Genomic DNA, 13,212 nt, shown 5'->3' with positions numbered 1-13,212 from the left:
TGTGATTGCGGTAATAGTTACCAACCAGAGAAATGGACTACGCAAATGATCGCGAGCATCGCTTGCACCAGCGTGCTTTTTAGAAAGGGACATTTGCATGCAGATCTAACAGTGACTATTACTACGTATATGGGAATAGATCCATCACAAAGAAAATTGGCCTGGCATTGGCAACGAATTTTGTTTCACACAACCATAAGATAATAATTACAGGCAGCTTGGAATCTAATTTCGAATCTTCCATTCGTGAAGAAACCATTCTATGCTTACTCGGTCTTGCGCTCAAAGTAAGACCACTGGCCGGGTCTGGGCTTCTCCGAAAGCTCCTCCCAACTAAGCTAATGTTAGCATCTCTTGCTTCAATCACAGACTTGTCAATCAGTCAACTTACGCGGAAGTCTTGTACAGCTCGTCAACAACCTTCAACTCGCCCTCAGCAACCTGAATGACCTCCTCAATCAGGCCGGCACCAATCTGTCTCTCGATTTCGGCAATCCTAAAAGGGATGGTCAGCATCTCCACAGAACAGTAGTATAGCTCAGAGGCGATGCCACATACTGCTCGGCCTCCAGGGCGGGCTCGTTCTCCCACTTCATCTGGGAGGTGTAGAAGTCTGATTCGGCGGTGGGCTTGGTAGAGTCCTCAATGGCCTGGTGCCACCGAGCTTCTTCCTCTGCTGTACGAGCGGGGCCCTCGGTAGTAGGTTCGATGCTCTCTCCATCCCATTCCTCGCCACGGGGGTTGTCGGAACCGTCATCACGCTGGAAGGCGGCATATGTACCGTCAGGACGGCGAAGGGAGGCAAAGCGCTCGGGCTCTTCAGCCACGGCCTTCTTCACACGCTCCAACCAAGCATCGAATCCGGGTGGCTTCGTAGACTCGACAATCTGCAGGCGGTGGCGGGTCAATGCTTCGGTAGACTGGCGGTAGACGGAAGATTCGGGGAAAGCCTTCAGCTTATCCAGGGTGGACTTGTAGAGGAAGATCAGGGTCGGGCGAGGGCTAGGGTGAGTGACGAGGCCGGTCAAGCCGGTAGGAGCGAAAGGCTCCAAGTAGCGAGCCGGCTTCACGCCGGCTAGCAACCGGAACGTAGACCTCATTATGACTGGAGGTTGTGTAATTGGGCGAAAGGGTCGGGAGGTGACAGACCCAATGGCAGACGATAAGCGGGAATAGCGGCGCTGTCAGTCGTCAAGATACCACACTGGATCGGGATCGATGCGCGAAGGGTTGAGGTCCCGTGTCGGGGCGCGGAGAAACCGTGGCGCCGGGGGACATTCTCTCTCTCCCTCCCTGCGGCTCTCGTGAAGCACCACCACCGCCAACTGGATCTTGGTCGGCTTATCGCTTTCTCTTGTAGGAGTGTCCTTCCTGCATTCTTTCTCTCAAAGAGCCTGCGGATCGCCTCCGCAGTAGTCTCTGAGCCTAGCTCGTCTCTTCTTCTTTTTTCACTCAGCATTTGTCTTGCTGATCCCTTTCGCCCCATCAACAAGGGGTACATTCAAGCGTGTCCCTTAGCGATTCTAGACCGTCGTTAGTCCAATGTGCCACCTGTGACGCCCCGTCCTGACTTCTTTCACTACTCCTTCAACTCCCGAAATTCATCCGTCCCTCTTTTTCAGTCACGCTCTCAAGGTCCAAGACCTTGCGCTACAGCCAGCATGAGGGTTTCTTTGCTGGCGTGGTCTCTACTCTCTCTTCTCTCGATTCCCGCCTTAGCCGCCCCCTCCGATAATGTCTCTCCCAGCCATCACCTCGTAAAGAGAGGCGACTCCGACGTGAAGTCGGAGGGTCAGTCGACTACCTTCAATGGTATCGAGGTCCCGCCTATGAAGGCCTTGACTCCCGACAACTTCGATGACACGATTAAGGACGGATACTGGTATGTATTCTCAGCGTCCCACACTTACCGTTGGTCATTCAGAAGGCTGATAAGCATCTAGGTTCGTTAAGCAATACTCCCCGTCCTGCCCACACTGCCAGAAGATTGCCCCTGCATGGCAAACGCTCTATGAATTCTACTACGTGAGTTGGCTTCTCACGCGGCGAACGTTTTCGCACCTTACCAGCAGCATTCATTAACGTCCCACTAGACCTCCGATCCTTTGTCTTCGTCCTCCTCCAAGTCGCCCAACACCGATTCGTTGAACTCCTTCCATGGCTTCTACAACTTCCATTTCGCGGAGATGAACTGTCTCGCGCATGGCGATCTTTGCCGGAAACTCGACGTCAAATACTTCCCCACTTTTGCGTTGTATCACAACGGTGAACTGGTTGAACAGTATACTGGAAAGAAGAGTATGGACGGGCTCAGCGAGTTCGTTGAGGAGAAGCTGGAACAGATCAAGCCTGGTTCGCGGCCTGCCCAGGGTCTCCACCTCCCCAAACCCGGCGACAAGGGAGTGGATACTCAGGCTCAGCCGGAGGCCCCCGTCGCCAAGGATAAGGATCGTGAGGCGGGTACCAAGGCTGGAGAGAAGCACAATGAGCAGGCTGCGCAACTGGCCGATGAGGAGGCACCCGCTGACAAGGCGTCCTCCAAGTCCAGGCCCAAGCCGAAGCCAGCCCCAGCAAACCCCCAGGGCATTTCTGTCCCTCTCACCGCGGAGAGCTTTCAGAAGCTGGTCACGACTACTCAGGATCCTTGGTTCATCAAGTTCTACGCACCATGGTGCCACCACTGTCAAGCATTGGCTCCCAACTGGAGGGAAATGGCAAAGGAGATGCAAGGTGTTCTCAACGTGGGCGAAGTGAACTGCGACGCGGAATCCCGACTTTGCAAAGATGCCCGTGTCAGCGGCTTCCCGACGATGTATTTCTTCCGCGGCGGCGAGAGGGTTGAATACACCGGTCTCCGTGGCCTCGGGGATTTGGTCAGCTATGCCAAGAAGGCTGTTGATGTTGGATCCGGTGTGCAGGACGTCGATGCTACCACCTTCAAGGAGTTGGAGGAGAAGGAAGACGTTATCTTCCTCTACTTCTATGACCATGCCACCACCTCGGAAGATTTCGAAGCTCTTGAGCGCCTTACCCTTAGCTTGGTTGGTCATGCCAGGCTTGTCAAAACGAACAGCGCTGCTCTTGCGGAACGGTTCAAGATCTCGACCTGGCCACGCCTCCTTGTGTCCCGTGATGGCCGCCCCAGCTACTACAATGCGCTTGCTCCTAAGGATATGCGGGACTTCCGCCAGATTCTTAACTGGATGCGCACTGTATGGCTGCCCATTGTTCCTGAACTCACCGCCTCCAACGCGCGGGAGATCATGGACGGCAAGTATGTGGTCCTCGGCATCCTGAGCCGGAAGCACTCGGATGAGTTCCTTCAGTCGAAGAGAGAGCTCAAGAATGCCGCCCTTGAGTGGATGGACAAGCAGACGCAATTGTTCCAGTTGGAGCGTGCAGAGCTGCGTGACGCTAAGCAGCTGCGGATTGAGGAAGCTGAAGACCGTAACGACCAACGGGCTTTGCGGGCAGCCAAGAACATGCGTATCACTATCCGCGAAGATGACAAGAAGCAAGTCGGTTTCGCTTGGATTGATGGCGATTTCTGGGAACGGTGGTTGAGAACCACATACGGCATCGATGTCGAGAATGGTGAACGTGTGATCATCAACGACCAGGATGTAAGTGATTACAACGGAACAGTCCATCATCTGTGGAACTGGAAGCTAACAATTTTGTAGAACCGGCGCTACTGGGATACGTCTTCCAGCGGAGCTTCTATTATGGCTTCCCGGACCTCTATCCTTGAGACCATCCCCTTGGTCATCGCAAACCCACCGAAACTTACACCCAAGTCCACAGTCGGTACCTTCGAGTCGGTGTTCTTCTTCACTCGGACTTTCATCAGTGGTCACCCGATTATCTTCTTCATCCTCCTGACCCTTTCGGTGGCTGGTGCTACGATTGTAGCTCGTGGAAGAGGTCTTAGACGCGGGGCTCGTGGCGGAATACTCGGGGTTACTGGTAACACCGGTGGTGGTTTCTTCAACCTTGATGGAAAGGAAGGTCTTCTGAACGGTGGATCGACCGGCAAGGTTGATTGATCCCATGATATGGGCATTGTACAGTCACTTCATTTATACTTCTTTCCCACGCCCTAATCTCGTGTCTATATGGACTTTAACTGGGTTTCTATACGCTTACCAGGATCTCTGGGTTCGTGATATTGATGGTTCTACTTTATACATTCGTCTTTTGTTTTGTCCCGAATGGTGTTAAGAATATGGCGCTACTGTTGTACACAAATTCCTTTTTAACCCTTTCACTGTCTTCCAGTCAGCCATACACAAAAAATGTGGGCATGATAGCCGAGTCTTCTAAATGACCTTTTCGAACAGATGCTATGCTGCAGTAGAATGTTGAACCCTTCGAATCAAGCACTCCAATTGTAGGCATAAATGGTGGCATGAGCAGTGGAAATGCGTGGCCTCTGATTTGACCAATCATAATGTCACGTGAATGCCAATTGCCGATCTCTGATTGGCTATCGGAAGCCGCAAGCACTCAACGTCGCGGAGTCTCCCGGTTTTCGTCGACAGCCTCAGACTTCAAGTGCAGCTGCCGTCATCCTTTGCTGGAGCAATTGTCGTTGCCGGACGTGCTTCTTTATACCCAGTCAAAATGGTATGTATTTTTCAGAAAACTTTCGTGTGGCTTTCACCCTGCCAGCGTGCCATCGGGTTCCTCAGAGCTTGCCCACTGTTTAATTGCTTCGGGAACCGCTATCCATACTATTATGATAGCCACTGCAATCCTAGTTGGAAACAAGTGAATCAATGCTGACCTCGTCTTCTTGCCGATAGGTTTTCTCTCAGACTCTCCGCCGCGCCGCCGCCCAGAGCGCTGGTGCTTACCGCTCCCCTTTCGCTCCCAAGTGAGATTCCCCGATAACCCCATCTTCGGTCGACATACAAATACACAGGGTGTCCATGCTGGCTTGGGTAGGCTCAGTGAGGCAGGGATTATGCTGCTAGCTCTAGGTACTGCGGATTGCCTCTGGCAAACTACCTACTACTGCTGCCATACCCTGCCTCTGGCGAGAACCCAAGATCCAACTAGTGAAGGCACCAATTGAGCCGGGAACTGCAAGTGGGATATGGAAGCAACGTTCTAACCGCATGTAATAGGTACCACACTCCCCTTCACTTCCACGGCCTCACCACTGGCCTGGCTACCAAGTAGTAAGTTTCCCCCTTGGGCCCCAAGGCTACCCCTCGCCTTTGACTTTTCGACAATTGAACTTACACTTTGGCACTTCTAGCGCTACCATTGCTGGCACCTTCGGTGTCGCCGCCGGTACCTTCGCTCTCTTCTTCTTCGGCGAGATCCCCCGTGTCCGCCGCGACATCCTCCAGAAGGTTCCTTTCCTCGATGAGTACTTCGACCGCACGATCGCTCCCGAGGACAACGTAAGTAGTTTTCCCAACATATCGATCCGGTGGCACCAGCAACCAGTATTGAGGGCTGTGCTAACAATCGTCTAGCCCTTCTAAATTGGTGCCGTATGGGATATGCTTTTCCGACCATCTATAAGAACCCACGGAGTGTGGACATGCTACCTAGCGGGTTGATGGTGAAGAAAAGAGGGTGCTGTACGTGTAGAATAGCGATGAGTTTCTGATAGCACATAGACACTGGCTGCTTCATTCTATCTCCTCCAGTAACATTAAGTTGCGTTGTGCATCGTCTTCTTGTCTGCATCAGACGGCTAGAGGCTCGCCAGGAGCACATGCATGCCTTATAGCCTCAGGCCATTTAACTACCTCCCGCCTCAGGCACACATCGCTTCCTTTCATAGACTGCTTATTTCTTTCCCCAACCACAACATTGGGCATTTACGTTTACGCATACACATGAGTGCGCCTATGGTTTGAGCTCAACCGTTAACCTCAATACGTCCGTCACAAGACCAGTCAAGAGCTAGCCATTCTATCTCTGGTGCGGGACTACAGCAGCGCAATTGCAGCACCATTCGAGTGCTGCGCTGCGCATTTCTAAGTCACCATCGCTGGTGAGTTCGGAATAGTCATTGGTTTCAGATCCTCGGACGACCATGAACCTTCCCGAATTTGTATAAGCGATCTGGCTCGAACAGGTCTGGAGGCTGCCATTCGCTGTGGACTCCCCACTAATAGACAAGGCCAGTGAGGTCCCTAGAATCAAATGCAAGGTAATGGCTCCCGTGATGTCCATGCATGTTGTATGTGGGGGCTGATCCAGGTGTCTACAGAGTATGCTTCGTCTAGGGACCACCGATGAGCAAGCACTCTACTAGACACACTGTAGCTACGATGAGACACTGATAATGAACGACTACATTCCCGCTACTCTCATAAAGGCAGGTATAGCCTGCCAAATCAGCAACGAGCGACTCGCTCGGTATAAGCCAATTGTTTCTTACATTGACAGGTCATAATTCCGACCAGCTCCAGATACTGCCGTCCGTCTTATCATCGACCCGTGGGAACCAATTTGATATTCGTTCGATGCTTATCATCCGGCAGTCAAAGCACCCAATAGCCAACCAGTTGCCTCCGATAAGCCCGAGTGGATGGATTCCCCAGCTTCTGGGCCATGGGTTTAGCGTCAATTTTTAAAGGTTCTCCTAGCTCTGTCTTCGATCGCGGCGCCTGAAGTTTCCCAGCCAAGTATGGTGCATGCCAAGCTTCAGTTCTCTGACCAGCAAGGAGCTGCATCCTATCTCATCTCCTTTTTTAGCGAGTCATCCTGCCCGTTCCTGCTGGCTGACTGCAAGTGATGATCTCGTCTTTTCCCCCTCTGGTCGTCCAGTGAGATCGTGACCAGCTGCCAAGCGTATCAGCGCTCGATCCCCGCTTCGCTTGTGCCCAGCTTTGAAGGTGCCTGAGTTCCTTAAGGCGTTTATCGTCTTCCACAGCATGCCACTTATGTTACTCAAGGCTTTACTATCAATACCCAGACCTTGCCGGGCGGAACGTGTCTAGTGCAGATAAGATGGCTGTCTTGATATCCCGAAAGCCCCTCATATATGTACCGGCGCATGACCCTGGCTCTCCCGTAGTCATTTTATGACTTATCTTCCATCCATCTGTTTTCGGGGACTCTTAAACTGCTTTGACATTTATCTTTCCTAGGCAGATGAAAGTGTGAGCCTGGGCTAGCGAACGCCGCGTCTTTGCGTTGCTTGCTTTTTCTTCTTTCCACGTTACTTCCTGCCCCGCCGTTCCCACTCTCCAGCACCAGCTTCCTGTACACATATCGCCTCTTGTTATATGAATGGTTCCTCTATAATGTCTGGTGCGAACAGTCATAAGGTTGTCTCTAAAGGAGCAGTGTTCACGGACGTTGATCATGACCCCGTCACGACCGTACTGCCACAAGGCGACGTCCCTTATACTGACCATGCGATGGATGCGGACGAAAGGGTGATTGTGGCCCTGGGGTATAAGCAAGAATTCAAGCGCGAGTTCTCGCTATGGACAACTTTCTGCGTCAGCTTTTCTGTATTAGGGTTGCTTCCATCATTTGCAAGCACGATATACTACGGTAGCTGTTCCTGGACCCATTGACATGATGGATACGGCTGACGTCTACAAAGGAATGGGCTATGCGGGGACAGCCGGTATGGTCTGGGGCTGGATCATCGCGATGGTTTTCATTCAATGCGTCGCCATGTCTATGGCTGAGCTATGTTCCGCGATGCCTACAAGGTAGAAGATTTTCCCATCACCTGATATAGGGAGTGAGACTGACTTCCATAGTGGTGGTCTTTACTACGCCGCAGCAGTCCTGGCACCTCCAAAGTATGGGCCATTTGCCGCTTGGATCACAGGATGGTCGAACTGGATCGGGCAGATCACCGCAGCACCATCTGTGGATTACGCGCTTTCTGCAATGATCCTCGCCGCTGCATCGATGCAGAACCCAGATTATGTCCCCACTAACTGGCAGGTTTATCTCCTGACAGTGTTCGTCCTCATCATTCATACAGCCATCAGCAGTATGCCCACCATATGGGTCGCCCGCGTCAACTCCTGGGGCTCAACATTCAACATCATCGCCCTTATCATTACCCTCATCGCCATTCCTGCCGGGACTACAAATGAGCCCAGGTTTTCCTCGTCCAAGGACGTCTGGGGCACGATCACCAACCTCACCGACTTCCCCGATGGTGTGGCCGTGCTGATGACTTTCGTCGGCGTCATCTGGACCATGTCTGGCTACGATTCGCCATTTCATCTTAGTGAGGAATGCTCCAATGCCAATGTCGCCTCGCCGCGTGCGATTGTGATGACCTCGGGGGCTGGTGGCTTGTTGGGATGGTTTCTGCAGTTAGTCGTCGCCTACACTGTCACCGACATCGACGCAGTGATCAATTCGGACTTGGGACAGCCCTGGGCCTCGTACTTGCTCCAGGTCTTGCCACGCAAGACTGCCCTGGCTATCCTAGCTCTCACCATCATCAGTGGCTTTTCCATGGGACAAGGATGCATGGTGGCTGCCTCACGAGTGACCTACGCCTATGCACGGGATGATTGCTTTCCTCTATCCAGATACTGGAAAATGGTCAACGCGCGCACCCAGACTCCTGTCAATGCGGTGATCCTCAACGGCATCCTGGGCATTCTCATGTGTCTGCTGATTCTAGCTGGCGATGTAGCCATCGGCGCGTTGTTCTCTATTGGCGGCATCGCTCAGTTTGTCGCTTTTGCCATTCCCATCGCAATTCGAGTGTTCTTTGTTGGCCATCGGTTCCGTAAAGGCCCGTGGCATCTGGGTCCGTTTGGACCCTGGATTGGAGGGATGGGCGTGGCATTCGTGCTTCTCATGGTGCCCGTACTGTGTCTGCCCAGTGTCACAGGCTCAGATCTGACACCAGATCTGATGAACTGGACGTGTCTGGTCTGGGGTGCGCCCATGTTGGCGGTAACTATCTGGTGGGTTGTGGATGCGCACAAGTGGTTCACGGGACCGAAGGTCAATGTGGAGCACGCAATCCACGCAGCGGGCGATGCGGCTGTTATAGAAGGTGTGGGAGCAGATGAGGATGTAGGCCAAGATAGCGCGTCGAGCAAGGCATCTACGAGGTAGTTGTCTCACTTGAAATTGTTAGTGTGACATTTCTGATTTGGGATACAGTCGTCCACATACGCCGCATACTCTGTTGTAAATGATCCGGCACCGTACGTCAATATACCACTAGATTAGTATTGTATCTCTGAAGCTTGTTCGACCTAACGCATCCCAGTCTATATAAGACTAATTCTTTTATCGGTGGGGGGGACCGGTAGGCAAGGACAAAAACTTTTCTTGCACTACTACTTCCCGAAGTAAAAGTTATTAATTGTGGTGGTATGGGAGGATATCGCTGTTCCTTCATGATCAGCTACCATTTCTCTTCTCCACAAGCAGGATCCACCCGCACTTAGGCCCCAGAAGCATTAGAGTCTCTTCAGCCCTATATATGGACCCTTTCAAGAGCCTAGTCTAGTATCCGTAAGAACGCTCACTTACTTGCGGATGTTGCCATAGGTTAGGCATGCCTCCCGAAATAGGAAGCAGGAAAGTGCCAACAACACCTCGACGAAGCAGGGATAGCTTCTAGTACTTATACCTCACTGGTTATGTCCCTTAGACCGTGGAAGTTCCAGACCCTTTGCTTCTGGCGTGGTTTTCACGCTCACTGTCTACAGCGGACTCACAATGTCGCACTTTCTGCTATTTATCTTTCGCAAACTCCTCAATGCCTTCATCTACTCCTCAGGGAACGATCCACTACTGGCACGCGCTCATGGGCTCTTCCCAAAGAGTCCTCCTACTCAACCCACTCACAATGTGCTAATCTCGACTTCAACCACAGTAGGCATAATCCTTGATATGGCAGTAAGCACCCCAATCTTCGTCCCCCAGACACGCTCAAACTCACAAGTTTTTCCACCACCCACCCCAGATTCGCTACATCATCAGCTACGTTATAATGCCACTCTTAATCCTCGAAACCCTTGAAAACCGCCCCAATCAAGCCAACAAGGACAAGAAGTCAAAACCAAGATCGATTACCACTCGCAACCTCCGCCAAACCATCACCACCCTCTACCGTAAAGGAGGGTTGGATTTCCTCCTCAACGGCCTCAACTACGCCTGTCTCTACGCAACACTTCATATCATGCTCACAAACTTGCTCTCATGGCCTCTATTCTTCCCTCACCCACCCGTTGCACACCTCATTGCCTCTGTCGTCCTAGCCGAATACCATTTTTTCTGGACCGCAGGCTCGGTCCTACCTCCCGCTGAGCAGATACGCTACATGCCTCTTGATCATGATCGTGACCGAGTGACAACTCTTTACTTCCCGACACTAGTTTATGCTATTGCTGAGACGATCATGATCTATCTGCCGGGTTCACTACTTGGCGAGCAACAGCAGCAGCAGCAGCAATATCAAGCCATGACATCCTCGTCGGTTTTATCGGATATTACTGCCCTCGTGAGACACGATGTCCTCGTTGCGGGACTTATGCTTGTGGCTCAGGTTCTGCTTCTGCTTCCGACTTATATTGTACTTGTTGTGATTCAGGGTAGTTTGATACCGGAGGCTTGTGAGACGTTGATCTTTCTGCCTGAGGAGCAACAGGATGAGAAGAAGGATGACAGTGACAATGATGACATGAAGAATGAAGGTGGGGAGGAGGAGGAGGAGGAGTATCCAAAGCAGCAAGGCAAGCTCATCAAAGACATCTTCGGATTACCAGGACCTTCGGATCCACTCGATGTGATAGAGATGATTGGTGTGAGACAGTTGCTATACTGTTTAGAGTTGCATGGGAAGATGTGTTTGTGTTTGGTTGGGGTTGCTGTGATGGTGGAGTCGGTGGAGTATTTGGTGTCGTAGGGAGGACAGTGATGGGACCTTGATGCCACTGGTGTGATATAAACCTCGTGAAAATCAAAGCATGTATGAAGTAGTATGATATACTGGACTGACTGGTTCTGAGTTAATCTCCTGATACTGATCTTCTTTCTTCCATCCTATGAGCGATAGTTAGTCACAAGGTCCTATACTTCTATCTCGTGGGAGGGACTTGAATGTGCATAAGGAGAGAGAGGGGGGAAATTGAAAGTATAGACAGGCATTGCTGGTGGGTGGCAATATTCAACAGAAGCAACAAGTAACTTTCCATTAAGAAGGAACTTGGCTTTCCTATATATCAGCAATGATTTAGAAAGCAGTGGATGATTGGGGTTTTTTATATTTTTCGAGTATTAGTACTTACTATGAGAATATATGCTTTTTGTTTATTCATAACAATGCAGTGCTCTTTTGTATGAAGACGGGTGTATACAAGATATTGGTATCTATAACCATGCACATGACTAGAATCAACCACTATTTACTAGTAGCATGAAATATTAGATGTTATCATAGCCGACCATGTCTCTATTAGTAGTAAATGAGCAATTAGGTAGAAAACAGCATCATCAGTGGTAATCAAATGGAATGTAAAATCATATTAAGAGAGAAGTTATGGTTATATAGTGGTTTTATGGTAATGTTCTACTAGCACTCCCATGATGGGAACGTGAATATATTTCGCTTAGTAGGCTTAAGTACCAGAGTAGAAATTGAGGTGCTAAGGTTATCATGGACTATACTTAGTAGTTACCTGAGAATAACGCGATTTATATATTTCTTTGGGTGAAGATGACTCGAGAAGGCTCAACTGTATATACTAGTAGTCGTCTTCGGAGTCTGTGCGATGGTGCAGAGGTAAAATAGTTGAATTTGCAGTCTCCGCAGTACTATATATTGAAGGATAAAGCAACACCAACGCGGCATACTACTATTATATATACTAACCATCATCTAATGTATCCTTAACTCAAGACCATGTAAAGTACCAGTACTACTGATATCCATTCACGAAGCGTATCATAAATATAAAATAGAATACATGAAAATATCCCTATTTATCAACCAGTGCCCTACATACTACTAACTACATTGTATCTCCAACAACATTTCCTCCATACTACTAAGATAGTAGATAATAGATAGCAATCAGTCACACCATACACGAAACCATACCACACTGAGTAATCAGTAGTAGCACCACCAAGCACCAACATATGTACTCCATCAGCAAGCATAATCCCTACTACCTGATCCACATCACGCCAGCCCCGACCACCAGAAAAAACCCATACACTCCGTACTATCTCCACTTACGCCTCCTCCGATCGAACGAATGAACTAACTTCCCGTCTCTCCCTCCCTCCCTCTCTTTCCCTTATGTCCAAAGAAGCCCTGCAAGTCTGCAACCTTGACGCGGGTTGTTTCTGCTTAAGCCCATTAACCTAATTGATCCGGTTGGATCGTACAGAATTTCACTTTGATGGGGGTCATTGCAATTTCCTGCAGGTACGCAGGTTGCAGTAGTTACTATATCTACTTATGGTGTAACTAGTTAACTTAGTAGGGCTGGGTTTGGTGTATCCATTCATCTGTATCTGTATCCGATGTCTATCTAACTATATATCTGATTTGATCTATCCACTGTGTCACTGTCACACAATGCAGGGTGTTTTGTAGAGTAGCGATAGTATTCCACTATGTAGCAGTTTGGTTGGTGTATATTTTATTTACGAGGAGGAATATGTTACTTACTTACTTAGGTAGTTGATAAATCCATGGTAACGACTTCGTATCTTTACTTTCATTTCCTACTTAGCAGGTAGTCAGGTAAGCGATGATATTCAACCTGTCTTCAGTTCTTCACCGACTTTTGCAACTCAACTTATATTTTTCGGGGATGCTGGTAGATAAGTTGTAGGCAAGTCGTTGCCTATCGTAATCGTATCGGCAAAATTGTCCATTGGTAATTTAACCTGGTGCTGCCGACAACATTTGTCGAGCATACTCGGTTTAGAATGATTAGTTAGCATCTACGGAGTAACTATCTAGCTAGTATTTCTTCATGTAAGTTGATTGCTTGGTATGCTCTTCCGTCGGATGTTAGCCCGTATTCGGATGAAAGTTGCATCGACTATAGGGTGTAGCTTGTAACTTTATCTTCTGCTTGGAAAGACCAAGTCAATCCCAAGCCTTGAGAGAAAGAAAGAACACGAGTGGTACATACTACATACTACGTAGAGCAGCGGGCTGAGGTGGGTTTGGGCTGGGGGAATAGATTGATTGACAGGGGGAAAAGGAAGAGGGGGGAGGGAGGTTGG

The 13,212-nt window shown here is 49.9% G+C and overlaps 6 protein-coding genes across 6 annotated transcripts; 4 read left to right on the top strand and 2 right to left on the bottom strand.

Moving 5' to 3' along the window:
* Positions 1–141: 141 nt before the first annotated feature.
* Positions 142–1,100, bottom strand: ASPBRDRAFT_169948 (complex I NDUFA5 subunit family protein; the record flags this gene model as incomplete). Its single annotated transcript, XM_067619667.1, has 3 exons — positions 142–333; positions 392–496; positions 559–1,100. The coding sequence occupies 3 exons, from the start codon at positions 1,098–1,100 to the stop codon at positions 267–269; spliced, it is 714 nt and encodes a 237-aa protein (XP_067483461.1). The 3' UTR covers positions 142–266.
* A 342-nt stretch (positions 1,101–1,442) lies between these two features.
* ASPBRDRAFT_144859 (putative disulfide isomerase) lies at positions 1,443–4,241 on the top strand. Its single transcript, XM_067619235.1, has 4 exons — positions 1,443–1,882; positions 1,944–2,025; positions 2,094–3,623; positions 3,684–4,241. The coding sequence occupies exons 1-4, from the start codon at positions 1,662–1,664 to the stop codon at positions 4,044–4,046; spliced, it is 2,196 nt and encodes a 731-aa protein (XP_067483460.1). The 5' UTR covers positions 1,443–1,661; the 3' UTR covers positions 4,047–4,241.
* A 1,583-nt stretch (positions 4,242–5,824) lies between these two features.
* ASPBRDRAFT_400075 (uncharacterized protein) lies at positions 5,825–6,350 on the bottom strand. The gene has a single exon (XM_067624256.1). It carries the CDS (start codon positions 6,193–6,195, stop codon positions 5,932–5,934), a length of 264 nt encoding a protein of 87 aa, XP_067483459.1. The 5' UTR covers positions 6,196–6,350; the 3' UTR covers positions 5,825–5,931.
* On the top strand, positions 6,088–6,662 carry ASPBRDRAFT_400078 (uncharacterized protein). Its single transcript, XM_067624257.1, has 3 exons — positions 6,088–6,172; positions 6,233–6,344; positions 6,412–6,662. The coding sequence occupies exons 2-3, from the start codon at positions 6,308–6,310 to the stop codon at positions 6,597–6,599; spliced, it is 225 nt and encodes a 74-aa protein (XP_067483458.1). The 5' UTR covers positions 6,088–6,172; positions 6,233–6,307; the 3' UTR covers positions 6,600–6,662.
* A 609-nt stretch (positions 6,663–7,271) lies between these two features.
* Positions 7,272–9,072, top strand: ASPBRDRAFT_26697 (amino acid permease; the record flags this gene model as incomplete). The annotated part of the gene is given in 3 exon segments (XM_067622293.1): positions 7,272–7,472; positions 7,492–7,691; positions 7,743–9,072. 3 exon segments carry the CDS (start codon positions 7,272–7,274, stop codon positions 9,070–9,072), a joined length of 1,731 nt encoding a protein of 576 aa, XP_067483457.1.
* A 612-nt stretch (positions 9,073–9,684) lies between these two features.
* Positions 9,685–10,873, top strand: ASPBRDRAFT_26696 (uncharacterized protein; the record flags this gene model as incomplete). Its single annotated transcript, XM_067622292.1, has 2 exons — positions 9,685–9,864; positions 9,932–10,873. 2 exons carry the CDS (start codon positions 9,685–9,687, stop codon positions 10,871–10,873), a joined length of 1,122 nt encoding a protein of 373 aa, XP_067483456.1.
* Between the last annotated feature and the right edge of the window lie 2,339 nt (positions 10,874–13,212).

Source organism: Aspergillus brasiliensis (assembly GCF_001889945.1).
Source record: "Aspergillus brasiliensis CBS 101740 unplaced genomic scaffold ASPBRscaffold_2, whole genome shotgun sequence".
NCBI classification, from domain to species: Eukaryota; Fungi; Ascomycota; class Eurotiomycetes; order Eurotiales; family Aspergillaceae; genus Aspergillus; species Aspergillus brasiliensis.
Note: the sequence above shows the minus strand (reverse complement) of the source record. Positions and strands in the feature narration are given on the sequence as shown.

Coding starts and splice junctions, on each gene's coding strand:
- ASPBRDRAFT_144859 (XM_067619235.1), top strand. CDS start 1,662: ATGAGGGTTTCTTTGCTGGCGTGGTCTCTACTCTCTCTTCTCTCGATT. Junction 1,883..1,943: donor ACGATTAAGGACGGATACTG/GTATGTATTCTC, acceptor ATAAGCATCTAG/GTTCGTTAAGCAATACTCCC. Junction 3,624..3,683: donor TGATCATCAACGACCAGGAT/GTAAGTGATTAC, acceptor ACAATTTTGTAG/AACCGGCGCTACTGGGATAC.
- ASPBRDRAFT_400075 (XM_067624256.1), bottom strand. CDS start 6,195: ATGGACATCACGGGAGCCATTACCTTGCATTTGATTCTAGGGACCTCA.
- ASPBRDRAFT_400078 (XM_067624257.1), top strand. CDS start 6,308: ATGAACGACTACATTCCCGCTACTCTCATAAAGGCAG. Junction 6,345..6,411: donor CGCTACTCTCATAAAGGCAG/GTATAGCCTGCC, acceptor TTACATTGACAG/GTCATAATTCCGACCAGCTC.